General features: G+C 43.7%; 1 protein-coding gene across 13 annotated transcripts in view; it reads right to left on the reverse strand.

The window, feature by feature from the left end:
* RAP1GDS1 (Rap1 GTPase-GDP dissociation stimulator 1) overlaps positions 1–17,538 on the reverse strand; it is a 125,049-nt gene that overhangs the window by 55,299 nt on the left and 52,212 nt on the right. For 7 of the 13 annotated variants that reach the window (XM_070757985.1, XM_070757983.1, XM_070757986.1 and 4 more), the window contains one exon: positions 5,664–5,774. Coding sequence is in view for 8 of the 13 variants with exons in the window: in XM_070757981.1 (XP_070614082.1) it covers positions 5,664–5,774 (111 nt within the window). In the remaining 5 variants the exon portion in view is untranslated. The remainder of the gene's footprint in view (positions 1–5,663; positions 5,775–17,538) is intronic. The other 6 variants (XM_070757975.1, XM_070757977.1, XM_070757980.1 and 3 more) reach the window with 1 other exon arrangement.

A 17,538-nucleotide genomic window follows, 5' to 3' on the forward strand; every position in this document is an offset into this window, starting at 1 on the left:
TTAAAGCCACAAGCCTTTTTCCCCTTTAACCTGGAATAGCCATGCAGACAAAGCTGGAGACAAAATGACTCTTCAAATGATCACAGCAATATTTATGCAAGGTATCTTGCTCCAATTGAGATTCTTTAATTAATACCAAATAGATTAATGGACTATCCCTGGATAAAGGTGAGAGATCCATGGTATGAATCATAAGAACTCTAACCCCAAATTCAAATTTAAACTTGTTTGCAAAGTTACTACCAAACCAAATAATTTAAGAAATTTGAATTAATAATGGTAAGAGAGGAAAAGTTGTAACGCATTTTAAAATAGGAGAAAATATGTTCTTAATCTTCTGTAGCAACCAAGTGTTGGTTATGACCTTTAAAGCCCTTCATGACATCGGACCAGAATATCTCCGAGACCGCCTTCTGCCGCACGAATCCCTGCGACCGATTAGCTCCCACAGAGTGGGCCTTCTCCAGGTCCTGTCAACGAAACAATGTCGGTTGGCGGGCCCCAGGGGAAGAGCCTTCTCTGTGGCGGCCCCGACTCTCTGGAACTAGCTCCCCCCAGAGATTAGAACTGCCCCTACCCTCCTTGCCTTTCGTAAACTCCTTAAAACCCACCTTTGTCGTCAGGCATGGGGGAACTGAGATATCTCCCACGGGCCTATACAATTTATGTATGGTATGCTTGTATGTATGTCTGCTTAATAATGGGTTTTTTAAAAAAATATTTTAAATTGTAAATTATTAGATTTGTCATGAACTGTTTTATTGTGTTGTGAGCCGCCCCGAGTCTACGGAGAGGGGTGGCATACAAATCTAATAAATAAAATAAATAAATAAATAAATAAACCCAATTATTAGTATCCAAGACTACCTTTTACATATCTCTGAATTCTGCGGGTGGCGAAAAACAGCCCAATGGGCTTACCAGAAGTCCGAAGGCTTCAGTGAGGCATGTGTGCATGGGGAGCATTGCATTGTGGGTGTGGACACGCGAGAGCACACTATTGCATATGCGCGCACACTTTTGGCACCCACACCAAAAAAGGTTCGCCATCGCTGCTCTATGTAATGAAATATCACCCTCAAATGGCTTACAAGGTAATGAAATATAGACAGAAACATCTAGCAACCTACAACAATCTTTGAACCTGAGGTCCTTCTTGCCTTTCAGGTTCTCTTATGCAGAAATCAGAGTGGACACATATGTCACAGGAAACCTTTCACAAGGCTTGTAGGGTATTTGTTGCGCTTCAGCTTCTGAAACTTTTAGTGTCTCCTAGTTTGTTTTTTAAGCAGTAATTGTTAATTTTTAATATGCCTATGTACTAACGACAGTAACAAATTTGAAAACCTGAAATGTTAAAATATGGAGTAATATAGTATTAAATGATAGTATGACTATGCTACTTAGAAGGCTACTTCTGGCATTATTATTATTATTATTATTATTATTATTATTATTAATTAGATTTGTATGCTGCCCCTCTCCGGAGACTTGGAGCGTCTTACAACAACAAAACAATAAAAATCCAATAAAAATCCATAGTTTAAAAACAATTTAAAAACCCTTAATATAAAAACAATCATACATCTCATACAGACCATACATATTATAATTGACATACCCTGTCAATTATAATAATCTAATGTTTGCTTGGACTGGGGTGGCTAGTAAGGGAGCCAACTCCAAACCCTACCAATGATCAGATGACCTTGGAAGTGACATCTCTAGATGACCTTTAATGCTTATAGAAAAGGGTATAAAAGGTTGTGCAAAATTAAATGATTATTTAAATTATAGAAGCCCTTTTCCTTCCACGTTTCATTAAAATCAGTTAAAAACCAAACCACCCAAATGAGTAAGATTATCTAACTTTATGGTTTTGTTGTTTCAGATTAGTTTACAATACTTTCTATCCTTTGTTGTGGTTAGCTCTGGCCCAGCTCCTGCCCCAAGGACTATGGATGTGGGGGAGATCATCCACATGCTGCAGGCCTGTTTTGCCCCCCCCCCCGGTTGAATCTGATGATGAAGGCTCCTCTGACCAAGAAGACATGAGTGACAGGGAGGAGAGTGGGGCAGACAGCTCAGAAGGAGATCAATTCTCTAGCTCCTCCTTGGATTCAGAACAAGAGTTAATGATACAGCCACGCATGCGGAGAGCGATGCATAGGCAACAACAACTGAGAGATTATTATCAAAGAAAATGAGGCCACCTGTGGTTGGGTGGGGCTGTGGTCATTAGTGAGGCTGCTATAAAGAGCAGCCTGTAGGTTTAGCCATTGTGGAGGATTATCTGATCCTTGTGTTTCGTGACTGCCTTGCTGACTTTGACCTTTTGTGTGCTGATTTTTCCCCGCTTTGAAACTAAACCAGAGCAAAGTGTGTTTCACTTTGTGAAAGAAGAAGGACTGTGAATTGCCTCACAGCTGCAAGCTAAGTATCTCAGAACTGATAAGGGACTTGTACAAATTACCAGTTTGTTTGGAGACGAGTGCTCTTTGCTATACCAAAAGAGGGCTTAGGTTAAGTGAATTTTCATTATAAAGAACATTGTTTTGAATTTTCAAACGTGTGTGTGTCTGAAATTTGTGCCTGTGAATTTTTGGGAGGATTCTACCAGAGAGCCCGATAGAACATCCTTACTAACCAAATTTTGGACTTTGCTTTTCTAATGGAACAATTTTATTTTTTTTTACAATTTATACCTGAGACCCAAGTGTGATCAAGTTGGAAGAACTATTCCTTTCGGATTACTTATCCCAGTGCAGGAAGTCATCTTCCTAGAGAGAGACATTATCCATCTCAGTATATTCCACAGTACTTCTTAAGATTTCCCATAGTCATATTTAAAAATGTCTTTGTGACTCCTTATTCTGACAGACCTAACAAATCAAGAGCTCAGGCCACTTGATCAGAAAACTGCTATTAAAATCAAATTTCTAGAATGATTTTTGCCTTCTGGGCTTTTGAGAGAAAGCAATTTGTAAACATTTTGTTAATAGGGAGAACTTTTTAAATCCTTACATTTCATACACATTTCAAAGAGTATTTATTTATTTATTTTATTATTTATTTATTTATTTATTTTATTACTTGGGTTTGTATGCCGCCCCTCTCCGAAGACTCGGGGCGGCTCACAACATGTAGAAACAAATCATAAGTAATCAAACAGTTTAAAATTTTAAAGATTTAAAAAACCCCATATACTAACAGACACACACACAAGCATACCATATATAAATTAAACGTGCCCAGGGGGAGATGTTTCAATTCCCCCATGCCTGACGGCAAAGGTGGGTTTTAAGAAGTTTACGGAAGGCAGGGAGAGTAGGGGCAGTTCTAATCTCCGGGGGGAGTTGGTTCCAGAGGGCCGGTGCCGCCACAGAGAAGGCTCTTTCCCTGGGGCCCGCCAACCGACATTGCTTAGTTGACGGGACCCGGAGAAGGCCCACTCTGTGGGACCTAATTGGTCGCTGGGATTCGTGCGGCAGGAGGCGGTCTCGGAGATATTCTGGTCCAGTGCCATGAAGGGCTTTTTGTTTGAATCCGATACCCACCATTTCCAAAGCGAAAAACACTCATCTATCTCTTCAATCAATTATCATAAACCTAATTCTCACTTTCTATTACAAATTATTCACAGCATGCATATAGCCACACACATTGAAACACACACACACACACACACACACACACACAAGTATGCACAATGAATAGGTACACAGGAGATAAAGCCATTCGTTGAAGTTTGTTTTTCAAGGACCTTCTCCTATCAAAGACCTTCGTTTTTTTTTACCAGTTATCTTTATCAAAACGAAGAGGAATATCTTTAAGTATTTTTACATACAGTGATACCTTGTCTTACAAACTTAATTGGTTCCGGGACGAGGTTCTTAAGGTGAAAAGTTTGTAAGACGAAACAATGTTTCCCATAGGAATCAATGGAAAAGCGATTAATGCGTGCAAGCCCAAAATTCACCCCTTTTGCCAGCCAAAGCGCCCGTTTTTGCGCTGCTGGGATTCCCCTGAGGCTCCCCTCCATGGGAAACCCCACCTCTGGACTTCTGTGTTTTTGCGATGTTGCAGGGGAATCCCAGCATCGCAAAAACGGGTGCTTCGCTGGCAACGGAAGTCCGGAGGTGGGGTTTCCCAGTGAAGGGAGCCTCAGGGAAATCCCAGCAGCGCAAAAATGGGTGCTTCGCTGGCAACGGAAGTCTGGAGGTGGGGTTTCCCAGTGAAGGGAGCGTCAGGGGAATCCCAGCATCGCAAAAACGGGCGCTTCGCTGGCAACGGAAGTCCAGAGGTGGGGTTTCCCAGTGAAGGGAGCCTCAGGGGAATCCCAGCATCGCAAAAATGGGTGCTTCGCTGGCAACGGAAGTCCGGAGGCGGGGCATCCCAGCAGCGGTGGTGGGTTTGTAAGATGAAAATAATTTGTAAGAAGAGGCAAAAAAATCTTAAACCCTGGGTTTGTATCTTGAAAAGTTTGTATGACGAGGCGTTTGTAAGACGAGGCATCACTGTATTTGAAAAGGAAGATAGACATGCTACTTTGAATATATGGAGTGAAGCTTCCATTTGTTTTGATTCCAGAGCCCCCTTTGGGATTAATTAGGAACCTGTAGAGGACATTTTCCCTGGAGATCAATTGCAGTATTTCTAATTTTTTTCGCTTGCTTTCTATACACTCTTCAGTTGGCATCTGAGCCCGTGCTCTTATTTCCTGCTTTCTGAAATGAAGAAAAATTCTGGTGTTATGGAAACCCTCCCCAGGGAAGTATGCCTGCCTCTGCTGCCACTTACCTTTCTGTAACTGGGTGAGACTGAGCGTCAAAATTTTATTTAGCTGCCAATGCTACTGCTGATCAAATATATTCAATGCTTATTTTTAGATTTAAGTTTTGTCATGCAGTGTATCTATATGCTCACAAATAGTATGTTGAGTTGTATTTCAATTGCTTGATTATTTATTATTTAACACATTTAAATGCTAACCACAAATCAATACATACACGGAAGGAAGTCAAGGTGTGAGTCTGAATGTGAATGAAATAACTATAATATACTACTTTGAGCAACTCTTTCTTCCACAGCTATTTAGAGAAGGGCTTATTTGACCCCTATGACAATTAATAAGTGTCGTACCACATGATTCTTGACAAATGTGTATTTTATTTTATGTACGCTGAGAGCAAATGCACCAAGACAAATTCCTTGTGTGTCCAATCACACTTGGCCAATAAAAATTCTATTCTATTCTATTCTATTCTATATCATAGAAACATAGAAACATAGAAGACTGACGGCAGAAAAAGACCTCATGGTCCATCTAGTCTGCCCTTATACTATTTTCTGTATTTTATCTTAGGATGGATATATGTTTATCCCAGGCATGTTTAAATTCAGTTACTGTGGATTTATCTACCACGTCTGCTGGAAGTTTGTTCCAAGGATCTACTACTCTTTCAGTAAAATAATATTTTCTCATGTTGCTTTTGATCTTTTCCCCAACTAACTTCAGATTGTGTCCCCTTGTTCTTGTGTTCACTTTCCTATTAAAAACACTTCCCTTTATAGCTTTACTTCCATTTGGTAGACTTATTATTCAATAGTCATTTATTGACTGAATTGTATGGTATGAAATTGAAGGGAACAATCAAACTTACTGTTCTGAGCCAGGGCTTGAAGGAGACAATCCAAACACCCCTCCAAGCTATCAGCTCTACTGTCAACAGCTGTTATCTTCAGCTTCTTCAAGGCGTCACTTAGATTATCTGCTTGGATAACACAAAGGAGAAAAACAAAATCAGTGCTACGGCCTGTCAATCCTACCTTATGGAATTAAAGTACAAATCAGCAAAGATAAGGTGATGCCAAGAATGGTTCTGACAAGGGACCATAACTCTTTCGTCTCTCTAGCTCGCAAATTCTAGCAGGGCATGAAGCTAAAAAGAGCCTCGTTCCAAAGCAGCTTTTTGGTTTCATACTGCAGAGAAGATATTTTTTAAATTTTTTATTGATGCCCATTTTTCTCTAAAAGGAACCAAGATAGACAAAATGTAATTTGACTAGAACCTGTTGTGGTTAGCTCTGGCCCAGCTCCTGCCCCAAAGACTGTGGATGTGGGGGAGACATCCACATGCTGCAGGCCTGTTTTGCCCCCGGTGGAATCTGCTGATAAAGGCTCCTCTGACCAAAAAGACATGAGTGACAGGGAGGAGGAGAGTGGGGCAGACAGCTCAGAAGGAGATCAATTATCTAGCTCCTCCTTGGATTCAGAACAAGAGTTAATGATACAGCCACGCATGCGGAGAGCGATGCATAGGCAACAACAACTGAGAGATTATCAAAGAAAAGGAGGCCACCTGTGGTTGGGTGGGGCTGTGGTCATTAGTGAGGCTGCTATAAAGAGCAGCCTGTGGGTTTGGCCATTGTGGAGGATTATCTGATCGTTGTGTTTCGTGACTGCTTTAATGACTTTGACCTTTTGTGTGCTGATTTTTCCCCGCTTTGAAACTAAACCAGAGCAAAGCGTGTTTCACTTTGTGAAAGAAGAAGGACTGTGAATTGCCTCACAGCTGCAAGCTAAGTATCACAGGACTGATAAGGGACTTGTACAAATTACCAGTTTGTTTGGAGACGAGGGCTCTTTGCTATACCAAAAGAGGGCTTGGTTTAAGTGAATTTTCATTATAAAGAACATTGTTTTGAATTTTCAAACGTGTCTGTGTGTCTGAAATTTGTACCTGTGAATTTTTGGGAGGAGTCTACCAGAGAGCCCGACAGAACAGAACCGGACTGTAATTTTTGGCTGAGAGGGGATTTTAAACCATGTGTCCCCAATACAAGATACTTTGTATTCTATTTCATTCTGAATTTTCCAAATTATTTGTTAATTATTATGTGTATTTTCCCAATTTCCTTGTAAGAGCAAGGCAGTGCAGAGATGGGGTCCTGCCTTGTTTTATTCAAGTAATAACATTCTGTGAGCAGAAAAATACTGACTTGCGTTAAATTATACAGCAATTGCAAGGTCAATATGTACTTGAATCTCTATCTCTTTGATTTCAGTCCAATGCCTTAATCACTACATCCCATTAATTCTTATACAATTTCTTGAAACACCACAGTGGAAGATCTTCTATGACTCCAGAGGAATTGTACTGAATGAGCAATTGGCCAACCCCCTGGCTTTACTTTATAGCACAAAGATACTAAGAAACCTAGAGGGAGTAATTGGCTTTGACTCAACTCCGGCAAGATGGAGCAGCTCTGGGTTTTCAGTCCTCTGAGTCCAGATGGTATTTCATCTATGACTCTGGACGGGGTGTCATTTCCCCAGTCTAAATTGATGCGCAATTTGGGGACATCCTATGCGATAGCAAAATTATGGTGCGCATGCCATATAGAGCCATATCTGGTGGCATGCACGGCGTTGCCCTGTCAGCGCCAGAGTGCATGGGGGCGCTGGCCAGCTGATTTTCAGCTTTCTGGAGGGTGGGAGGAGATCCTTGTTGCCTTTACAGACTTCAGGAAAGCTTCCAGAGCCTCTGGATGGCAAAAAAGGGACCCAACAGGCCTACAGGAAGTTTAGAAACAAACTTCTGGTATGTCCATTGGGCCGTTTTTCACCTCCCCAGGCTTCAGGAAAGCCTCTGGATGGTGAAAAATGACTCAACAGGCCTACTGGAAGTCCAGAGGGTGAAAGGGATAGTGGGGGGGGGGGATTGCACTATTTATTTATTTATTTATTGGATTTGTATGCTGCCCCTCTCCGAAGACTCAGGGCGGCTCACAGCAATAATAAACAACAGTATAACATTAAAACAAATCTAATAAATCTATAAAAACCCCAAGATTAAAATCATACAACACATACATACCAAACATAAAATATAAAAGCCTGGGGGAGATGTCTCAGTTCCCCCATGCCTGGCGATATAGGTGGGTCTTGAATAATTTGCGAAAAACAAGAAGGGTGGGGGCCGTTCTAATCTCCGGGGGGAGTTGATTCCAGAGGGCCAGGGCCGCCACAGAGAAGGCTCTTCCCCTGGGGCCCGCCAAATGACATTGTCTAGTTGACGGGACCCAGAAAAGGCCAACTCTGTGGGACCTTATCGGTCGCTGGGATTCGTGCGGTAGAAGGCGGTTCCGGAGTGTGCGTGTGGGCACGCACGCACAGGAGATTTACCATCCCTGTTCTAGATTTACAGCTCCTGCTTAAGGATCATATGCCAACTTTGATGAAACATGCGCTTGCAGGAGCAGGAGAGACAGTTTTGATAACACCGTTTTCCCAGAGAGAGCCTGGAATAAGAGACACTGATGTTCAGAGTTGTAGGTGGTTCATGGCTCAATGCAGAATGTGAATCAAGGCATCACTACCAATTAACCTTGCTTACTGTGGTTAGCTCTGGCCCAGCTCTTGCCCCAAGGAATGTGCAGGTGGATGTGGGGGAAATATCCACATGCCACAGGTCTGTTTTGCTTTCGATGGAATCTGCCCATGAAGCCTCCTCTGACCAAGGAAGCATGACAGGGAAGAGGGGAGTTTGGCAGACTGCCCAGGAGGAGATCAATCATCTGTATCATCCCTGGATTCTGAACAAGAATTAATGACACATCCACGCAAGCGTAGAGTGATGCATAGGAGACAACAATTGAAGGGTTATTACAAGAGAAAATGAGGCCACCTGTGGTTGGATGGGGCTGCTGTAATTAGTGCTACAGATAAAAGTGCAGCCTGGTGTGTTAGCCTCGTGGCAGTTTATCTGATTCATTGTTTCGTCAAGATCGTGGTTTTTGTGCTGTTCAGGATTGTTTGTGTGGACTCTCTGGACTTTAGAATTGGACTCAATTTCCCAGTTATTGGGTGAGCAATTGGACTGCATTTAACCTGTGCCTTGTGTGTACCAGAAAATCCCTTTGACGTTTAAAAAGGGAGCTGTTTCTGTTTTTCTGTTTATAAATCTTTTGGGTTTTCCTTTTATCGTGTGGTGTGTGTCTTCCTGGACTAATTACCCTGTAATTACGGGCGGTTGAAACACGTCGGCAGAACAGTTATGCATCTATAGGCGACATTATAAATGACCCAAAATTGTAAATTGTTGGATCAATGGGATTCCAAAGAAGACATTATCGCATAGAGTCATTAATGTAAATTCTTCCTGGTAATGTCATCTTCCATATCGCCTTTAAGTTACATGTTCATAGTTCATGTATCTTGGAATTTTCTATGGGTTATAAAAATATAGCAAACAGGATTTGGTTTTGGATAATTGAATTATTTGCAAGAATTGACCAGCAATAATTCAATAATAGTAAGTACTTATTATTTGAGGGAGGAAATACCTCTGTTTGCTGACTTCGCACAATGAGTATTTCTTTCCTTTTTAATTTAAATAGAACTTTCTTCCAAATAAGGAGAGATAGGATTACAGACTTTGTAGGCATGGAATCTGAATTATTCTCCTTGTGTCTTTTTAAAAAGACCAGGCCACATATAAAGATAGTCATCAACTGGTGGGGAGGGGGGAATTAAACTGCAGCTGTTAGCACTTTTTATGATTCCTGGTTAAATAGAATGTATGATAGTGTTCCTATTTCCAGACATGCCTTGCCAGGGACCTTGGTCAATAAAACCACAGGAAAGTCCAACTTGAAAATAGCCATCTGCTTTGTTTATTTCATTACTGAAACATCAGGATTTTTTTTAAAAAAAAAATACTTTTCTTTCCCTCAATGTTCTTCTTTATATCATGACTTAAACTGTGTAGAATTATACAAATCTCCTATTAGGTTTTACAACTTGTTACCAAGAGTTTTTAATTCCTTCAGGGTTAAACAGCAATGTAGAAAGCCTCTCCCCTTCTTATATTAGGCTAGTGGAGCGAGACGATATTCCAGGGGGTGCGAAAACTTGAGTTTAGAAGTTTCATAATTATAATGTATATCCATAATTATATGGATATAATTATTACTTTTGTAAGTGGTGAGAGAATAGAAGTGCCAGGCAATGAAATGGTTGGAAAACCCTGTATTAGGCTAGTGATATCAAGATAACCCTGCAAAGATTTCTAGTACAAGAACCATTTCCTACCTAAACATCTGTTCAGAACCACCTTGGGTCATAATTTCAAGTACATCTGAAATTCTATTTTGCAATTATCCGGGTCTAGTAAGTCTTAAATCTGAGTATCGTCTTGCAAGAATTCTAATCTCTGGGGGGAGTTGGTTCCAGAGGGTCGGGGCCGCCACAGAGAAGGCTCTTCCTGTGGGTCCCGCCAAGCGATATTGTTTGGTTGACGGGACCCGGAGAAGACCCACTCTGTGGGACCTAACTGGTCGCTGGGATTCGTGCGGCAGAAGGCGGTCCCAGAGATATTCTGGCCCGGTGCCATGAAGAGCTTTATAGGTCATATCCAACACTTTGAATTGTGACCGGAAACTGATCGGCAACCAATGCAGACTGCGGAGTGTTGGAGTAACATGGGCATATTTGGGAGAGCCCATGACTGCTCTCGCAGCTGCATTCTGCACGATCTGAAGTTTCCGAACACTCTTCAAAGGTAGCCCCATGTAGAGAGCGTTACAGTAGTCAAGCCTCGAGGTGATGAGGGCATGAGTGACTGTGAGTAGTGACTCCCGGTCCAAATAGGGTCGCAACTGTTTATATTCAGAAAAGGACAACTACTCCTTTAATAAATATAAGCATATAAAATTTATAGGAACATCAAAGGATAGTTTATATTATATGAATTCACTTAGATAAATAAATTATCTGTCCTCCATCATTTGAGATTTTTCAATGACTTGTATTGAAATAAACAATAGATTATTCTAATGGACATACTAGTTCTTTTCTTTTCCTTGCCTTTTGCAGTACAATACATAACATTGTGATCAAAGACCACACTGTGAACTGTGAGTGTGTCTAAACACATTCCATTCCTGCAAACAGTATTTTTGTGGCCTCCTGTTATCCCTGGTGGACACAACTGAGAGAGAAATTGAGTTACTTCTTTTTAGAAAATGTTGCAATATCAATGTTAGGCAGAAATATATATATGTATCAGATATTGTTGGATTTTTCTATCAAGATTCACTCTTTCTCCAGACAATTTCTGTTCTTAGAAACATCAAGAAAATGTTCCAGTCTGATTTCTGAATTCAGAAGCAACATGGCTATATCTGGCTTAGTTTTATCTGCCAACTTGACTGTAGGGAATTCTTGCTTAAGCAAACCGGAGCCCTTCGAAAAAATTGTTGTGTCATAAAGTATCAGTGTTAGCAGTACAAAATTAATTCCCTCTTTCAAATAAGCTTGAAAAAAATTTAAAATCTCTAAGTAATAATAATAATAATAATAATAATAATAATAATAATAATAATTTATTGGATTTGTATGCCGCCCCTCTCCGCAGACTCGGGGTAGCTAACAACAATAACAAACACAAAATGTACAATCCAATAATAAAAAAACAACTAAAAACCCGTATTATAAAATCAAACATACACACAAACATACCATGCATAACTTGTAATGGCCTAGGGGGAAGAGCTATTTATTTATTTATTTATTACTTAGATTTGTATGCCGCCCCTCTCCGAAGACTCGGGGCGGCTCACAACATGTAAAAACAAATCATAAGCAATCAGACAAATTTAAAATATTTAAATATTTAAAACCCCATATGCTAACAGACACACACACAGACATACCATGCATAAATTAAATGTGCCCAGGGGGAGATGTTTCAGTTCCCCCATGCCTGACGGCAAAGGTGGCTTTTAAGGAGTTTACGGAAGGCAGGAAGAGTAGGGGCAGTTCAACTCCCCCATGCCTGGCGGTATAAATGAGTCTTGAGTAGTTTACGAAAGACAGGGAGGGTGGGGGCAGTTCTAATCTCCGGGGGGAGTTGGTTCCAGAGGGCCACGGCCGCCACAGAGAAGGCTCTTCCCCTGGGTCACACCAAGCGGCATTGTTTAGTTGAAAGGACCCAAAGAAGATCCACTCTGTGGGACCTAACTGGTCGCTGGGATTCATGCAGCAGAAGGCGGTCCCGGAGATAATCTGGTCTGGAGCCATGAAGGGCTTTATAGGTGATAGCCAACACTTTGAATTGTGACTGGAAACTGATCGGCAACCAATGCAGACTGCGGAGTGTTGGTGTAACATGGGCATATTTGGAAAAGCCCATGATAGCTCTCGCAGCTGCATATGCCCATGTTACACCAACACTCCGCAGTCTGCATTGGTTGCACGATCTGAAGTTTCCGAACACATTTCAAAGGTAGCCCCATGTAGAGAGCGTTACAGTAGTCGAGCCTCGAGGTGATGAGGGCATGAGTGACTGTGAGCAGTGACTCCTGGTCCAAATAGGGTCGCAACTGGTGCACCAGGCGAACCTGGGCGAATGCCCCCCTTGCCACAGCTGAAAGATGTTTCTCTAATGTGAGCTGTGGATCAAGGAGGACGCCCAAGTTGCGAACCCTCTCTGGGGGGGTCAATGATTCTCCCCCCAGGGTAATGGACGAACAGATGGAATTGTCCTTGGGAGGCAAGACCCATATTTATAAAATGAATAAGTTAAGCAGTTTAACTTGCTACAAGTAATTTTATATAGACCTCTACAGTGGAACCCCGACATAAGAGCTGCTCTACTTAAGAGCAACTCGAGATAAGAGCTGGGAGGGGAGAGATATTTTTGTTCTACTTACAAGCCCAAATTCGAGATACAAGCGCCAAGGAGCTGTCCCCTGAAGCCAAACACTAACTTCCGCGTTCAGCTTCAGGAGACAGCTGCGAAGCGGCGCGCGTGTTTTAAAAGGTTGCAGCCGGCCTGGGGGGCTCGGGGGGTGCTTGCAGCTTTCTTTCTTGCTCTTTTTCTTTCTCTCTTTTACCTTCCCTTCCTCTATTTCTTCTTTTCTTTCTCCTTCCCACCTTCTTCCCTCCCTCCCTCCCTTCACTCATTCCTCTCTTACTCTCCCCTTTCATAAGTTTCCTTGCTTCCTTCCTCTGTTCCTGTCCCTTCCCCCTTTCTTTCTTTCTTTCTTTCTTTCTTTCTTGCTCTTTTTCTTTCTCTCTTTTACCTTCCCTTCCTCTATTTCTTCTTTTCTTTCTCCTTCCCACCTTCTTCCCTCCCTCCCTCCCTTCACTCATTCCTCTCTTACTCTCCCCTTTCATAAGTTTCCTTGCTTCCTTCCTCTGTTCCTGTCCCTTCCCTCTTTCCTTCCTTCCTTCCCACCCTCCGTCCATTCATTCACCCATTCCTCTCTTGATCGCTTAAAGCCGGTCCCTGGTGCAAAAAGGGTTGGGGACCTCTGTCCTACAGGATTGGGTGGCAGAGAAGTTGAACATATGTAAATTTAAAAGTTTAAGAAAGTTTACAAGTTAAGTGAAATAAACTTCATTATTCATTTATATGTACATGTACATTTCTTCATTAAAAACATGTCTTTCTGCATAATTTAGACTAACTTTGTGAGTTTTTTGAGGTCTGGAACCAATTAAAATTATTTACATTAATTCCTATGGAGAAAAGTCGTTCGAGATAAGAGCTGCTCGACTTAAGAGCCCAGGTCCGGAACGAATTAAACTCGTATCTCGAGGTACCACTGTACTTTAAAAAGTGGTTTCAGGGAATATGCAACAGAAACCTTTGATAGGGATACAATTAGAAGACAGAATTATATACACTGAAGGAAGATCTTTATATCCATTTGTCCTAGAGGATCTGAAGATCCTAGCTAAGTTTTCCAACTTTATTTGATCACACTATTTTAAGAGGCTCATTCAGACTTGGCTTTGCTATACAATTTAGAGTTAATGGAACAAATTTGGTTCGGGAAACTATCCCCTTTCCTCTGATGTGCAAAAATATATAAGTTATCCAATCAACGAAGCAGTGGAAGTGATGTGCCGGTGTCTGGAGGCTGTTGGGGCCTGGAGCTGAGCTAGGGCCGGGACTCACTGCTCACAGTCACTCATGCCCTCATCACCTCGAGGTTCGACTACTGTAATGCTCTCTACATGGGGCTACCTTTGAAAAGTGTTCGGAAACTCCAGATCGTGCATTGGTTGCCGATCAATTTCCGGTCACAATTCAAAGTGTTGGTTATGACCTTTAAAGCCCTTCATGGCATCGGACCAGAATATCTCCGAGACCGCCTTCTGCCGCATGAATCCCAGCGACCGATTAAGTCACACAGAGTGGGCCTTCTCCAGGTCCCGTCAACTAAACAATGTTGGTTGGCGGGCCCCAGGGGAAGAGCCTTCTCTGTGGTGGCCCCGACTCTCTGGAACCAGCTCCCCCCAGAGATTAGAACTGCCCCTACCCTCCTTGCCTTTCGTAAACTCCTTAAAACCCACCTTTGTCGTCAGGCATGGGGGAATTGAGACATCTCCTCCGGACCTATTCAATTCAATTTATGTATGGTATGCTTGTACCGTGTTTCCCCGATAGTAAGGCAGTGTCTTACTATCTTTTTACCCCCAAAAGCCCCACTGTGTCTTACTTTGGGGGTATGTGTTATATTGTCCCGGGCACCGGGGCCGGCTCGTCTTCGGGCTTCGGCCCGGGTGAGGCCTCTTCTCCTCCGGGCGGGCGGCGTTAGGCGGCGTTGCGCGGCAGGCGCGGCTGCCCGTCGGGCCCGGCCTCCATCCCTCCTGCGCCGTGGCGGGGCCGGTCCGCGATGCGCGTCCTGGGGGCGCCCGGCTGGCCGGCTCCGGAGGCTGCGGCTCTTCCCGCTGCTGCCCAACGCCGAGGATGCCCCGCGCCCAGCCCGGCTACGGCAGCAGGCAGGCAGGCAGCCCCAGGCGCGGCGGGGAGAGCAAAGGCGGCTTCGGCCCGGGCGAGGCCTCTTCTCCTCCGGGCAGGCGGTGTTAGGCGGCGTTGCGCGGCAGGCGCGGCTGCCCGGAGGAGAAGAGGCCTCGCCCGGGCCGAAGCCGCCTTTGGTCTCCCCGCCGCGCCTGGGGCTGCCTGCCTGCCCGCCTGCTGCCGTAGCCAGGCTGGGCGCGGGGCATCCTCGGCGTTGGGCAGCAGGCAGGCAGGCAGCCCCAGGCGCGGCGGGGAGAGCAAAGGCGGCTTCGGCCCGAGCGAGGCGTCTTCTCCTCCGGGCGGGCGGCGTTAGGTGGCGTTGCGTGGCAGGCGCGGCTGCCCGGAGGAGAAGAGGCCTCGCCCGGGCCGAAGCCGCCTTTGCTCTCCCCGCCGTGCCTTGGGCTGCCTGCCTGCCTGCTGCCCAATGCCGAGGATGCCCTGCGCCCAGCCCGGCTACGGCAGCAGGCAGCCCCAGGCGCGGCGGGGAGACCAAAGGCGGCTTCGGCCCGGGCGAGGCCTCTTCTCCTCCGGGCGGGCGGCGTTAGGCGGCGTTGCGCGGCTGGCCTCCATCCCTCCTGCGCCGCGGCGGGGCCGGTCTGCGATGCGCGTCCTGGGGGTGGCCGGCTCCAGAGGCTGCGGCTCCTCCTGCTGCTGCCCAACACCGAGGATGCCCCGCGCCCAGCCCGGCTACGGCAGCAGGCAGGTAGGCAGCCCCAGGCGCGGCGGGGAGACCAAAGGCGGTGGCGGGAGTAGCGGACGCCTCCCTCGCTTTTAGTACCGTGTTTCCCCGAAAGTAAGACATATGTCTTACTTTCGGGGTATGGCTTATATTAGCCGACCCCCCTGAAACCCCCCATATGTCTTACAATCGGGGGGGTCTTACTATCGGGGAAACACGGTATGTATGTTTGCTTAAATAATGGGTTTTTTTAATATTTTAAATTGTAAATAATTAGATTTGTCATGAACTGTTTTATTGTGTTGTGAGCCGCCCCGAGTCTACGGAAAGGGGCGGCATACAAATCTAATTAATAATAATAATAATAATAATAATAATAATAACAACAACAACAACATTTTTAATTTTTATGCTAGTAACATCAACTATAATTAAAGTTAATTTGCCTAGTCAAGCATGACATTTTTAACCATGGTTTAAATTTTGTTTGTTTCAGCAACATTAAGGTTCCGTTAAGACTAGTTGTAATGTTTCATTGTTTGGGACCAAACATTGCAATTGTCAATTTTCACACCAGGCATTTCAGCCAAAATTACAGCTTTTGGCTAGACTTATGAGACAACTACTAGTACAACTCAGCTTGATTAGAATATTTATTGCAGATAAGAATTAAGCCTTCAGTGAAATGCACAGAGTCGGAGGCTACAGTTTTTATTTCTTCCTTCCACTGTTCCAAATTAAGGAATACCTGTTGGGTCTTTAGGTGAATTCAGAAGGTGGCAAAGATATGGTAAATCAACATTTATCACCAGTCTTTCCACTTTTAGTACTTTCCCCAACAACTTTACATCCCCAATCCTTACACATAGAAACATAGAAGATTGACGGCAGAAAAAGACCTCATGGTCCATCTAGTCTACTCTTAAAACTATTTCCTGTATTTTATCTTAGGATGGATATATGTTTATCCCAGGCATGTTTACATGTGGATTTACGTCTGCTGGAAGTTCCTGGGCCTAGAAAGCCTAGAACTAAGATGCCTTAAACAAGATCTAAGTATTGCCCACAAGATCATATGCTGCAACGTCCTGCCTGTCGGTGACTACTTCAGCTTCAACCACAACAACACAAGAGCACACAACAGATTTAAACTTAATATTAACCGCTCCAAACTTGACTGTAAAAAGTATGACTTCAGTAACCGAGTTGTCGAAGTATGGAACTCATTACTGGACTCCATAGTGTCATCCCCAAACCCCCAACACTTTACCCTTAGATTATCTATGGTTGACCTATCCAGATTCCTAAGAGGTCAGTAAGGGGCGAGTACAAGTGCACTAGAGTGCCTTCCGTCCCCTGTCCTATTGCTCTCCTGTATCTCCTATACCTTTTTTCCATTCCTATATCTCTTCTTCTATTCTTTCATTGATATGTTCTATTCCTATATCTTCTTTTCTATAATTTCTTAGATATATTTTACTATGAGTATCTCCTTTATAACCTTCATCATGTATTTTACTATGTGTATATAGATATATACCCACTAAAACCCTCATTGTGTATTGGACAAAATAAATAAATAAAAATAAATAAATAAAGTTTGTTCCAAGGATCTACTACTCTTTCAGTAAAATGGTCTTTTCTCATGTTGCTTTTGATCTTTCCCCCAACTAACTTCAGATTGTGTCCCCTTGTTCTTGTGTTCACTTTCCTATTAAAATAGGCGTTGATTGCTTACCTGAACGCCTCTTCTCGTGCGGTGAGTGGGTACAGCAGTCACATGGGTTGCTCCTGTCCAATCCGGTGGGACTGAGCCTAGTATTAAAAAAGCCTGCTGGATCCGCCCCTTCCCCAGAATTCGCGAATCCGTAGACTAGGCTCAGTTGTGAAGCTCAAAGGTGTTCATCTCTCATGTGTTAGTAGAAAGGTAGAAAGAAGGTGATAGAGATGACAGACACCACACAAAGGGAGGGAGGTGACTGCTGTACCCACTCACCGCACGAGAAGAGGCGTTCAGGTAAGCAATCAACGCCTATTCTCCGT

This window comes from Erythrolamprus reginae, chromosome 7 (genome assembly GCF_031021105.1).
Source record: "Erythrolamprus reginae isolate rEryReg1 chromosome 7, rEryReg1.hap1, whole genome shotgun sequence".
In the NCBI taxonomy this organism is placed as follows: Eukaryota; Metazoa; Chordata; class Lepidosauria; order Squamata; family Dipsadidae; genus Erythrolamprus; species Erythrolamprus reginae.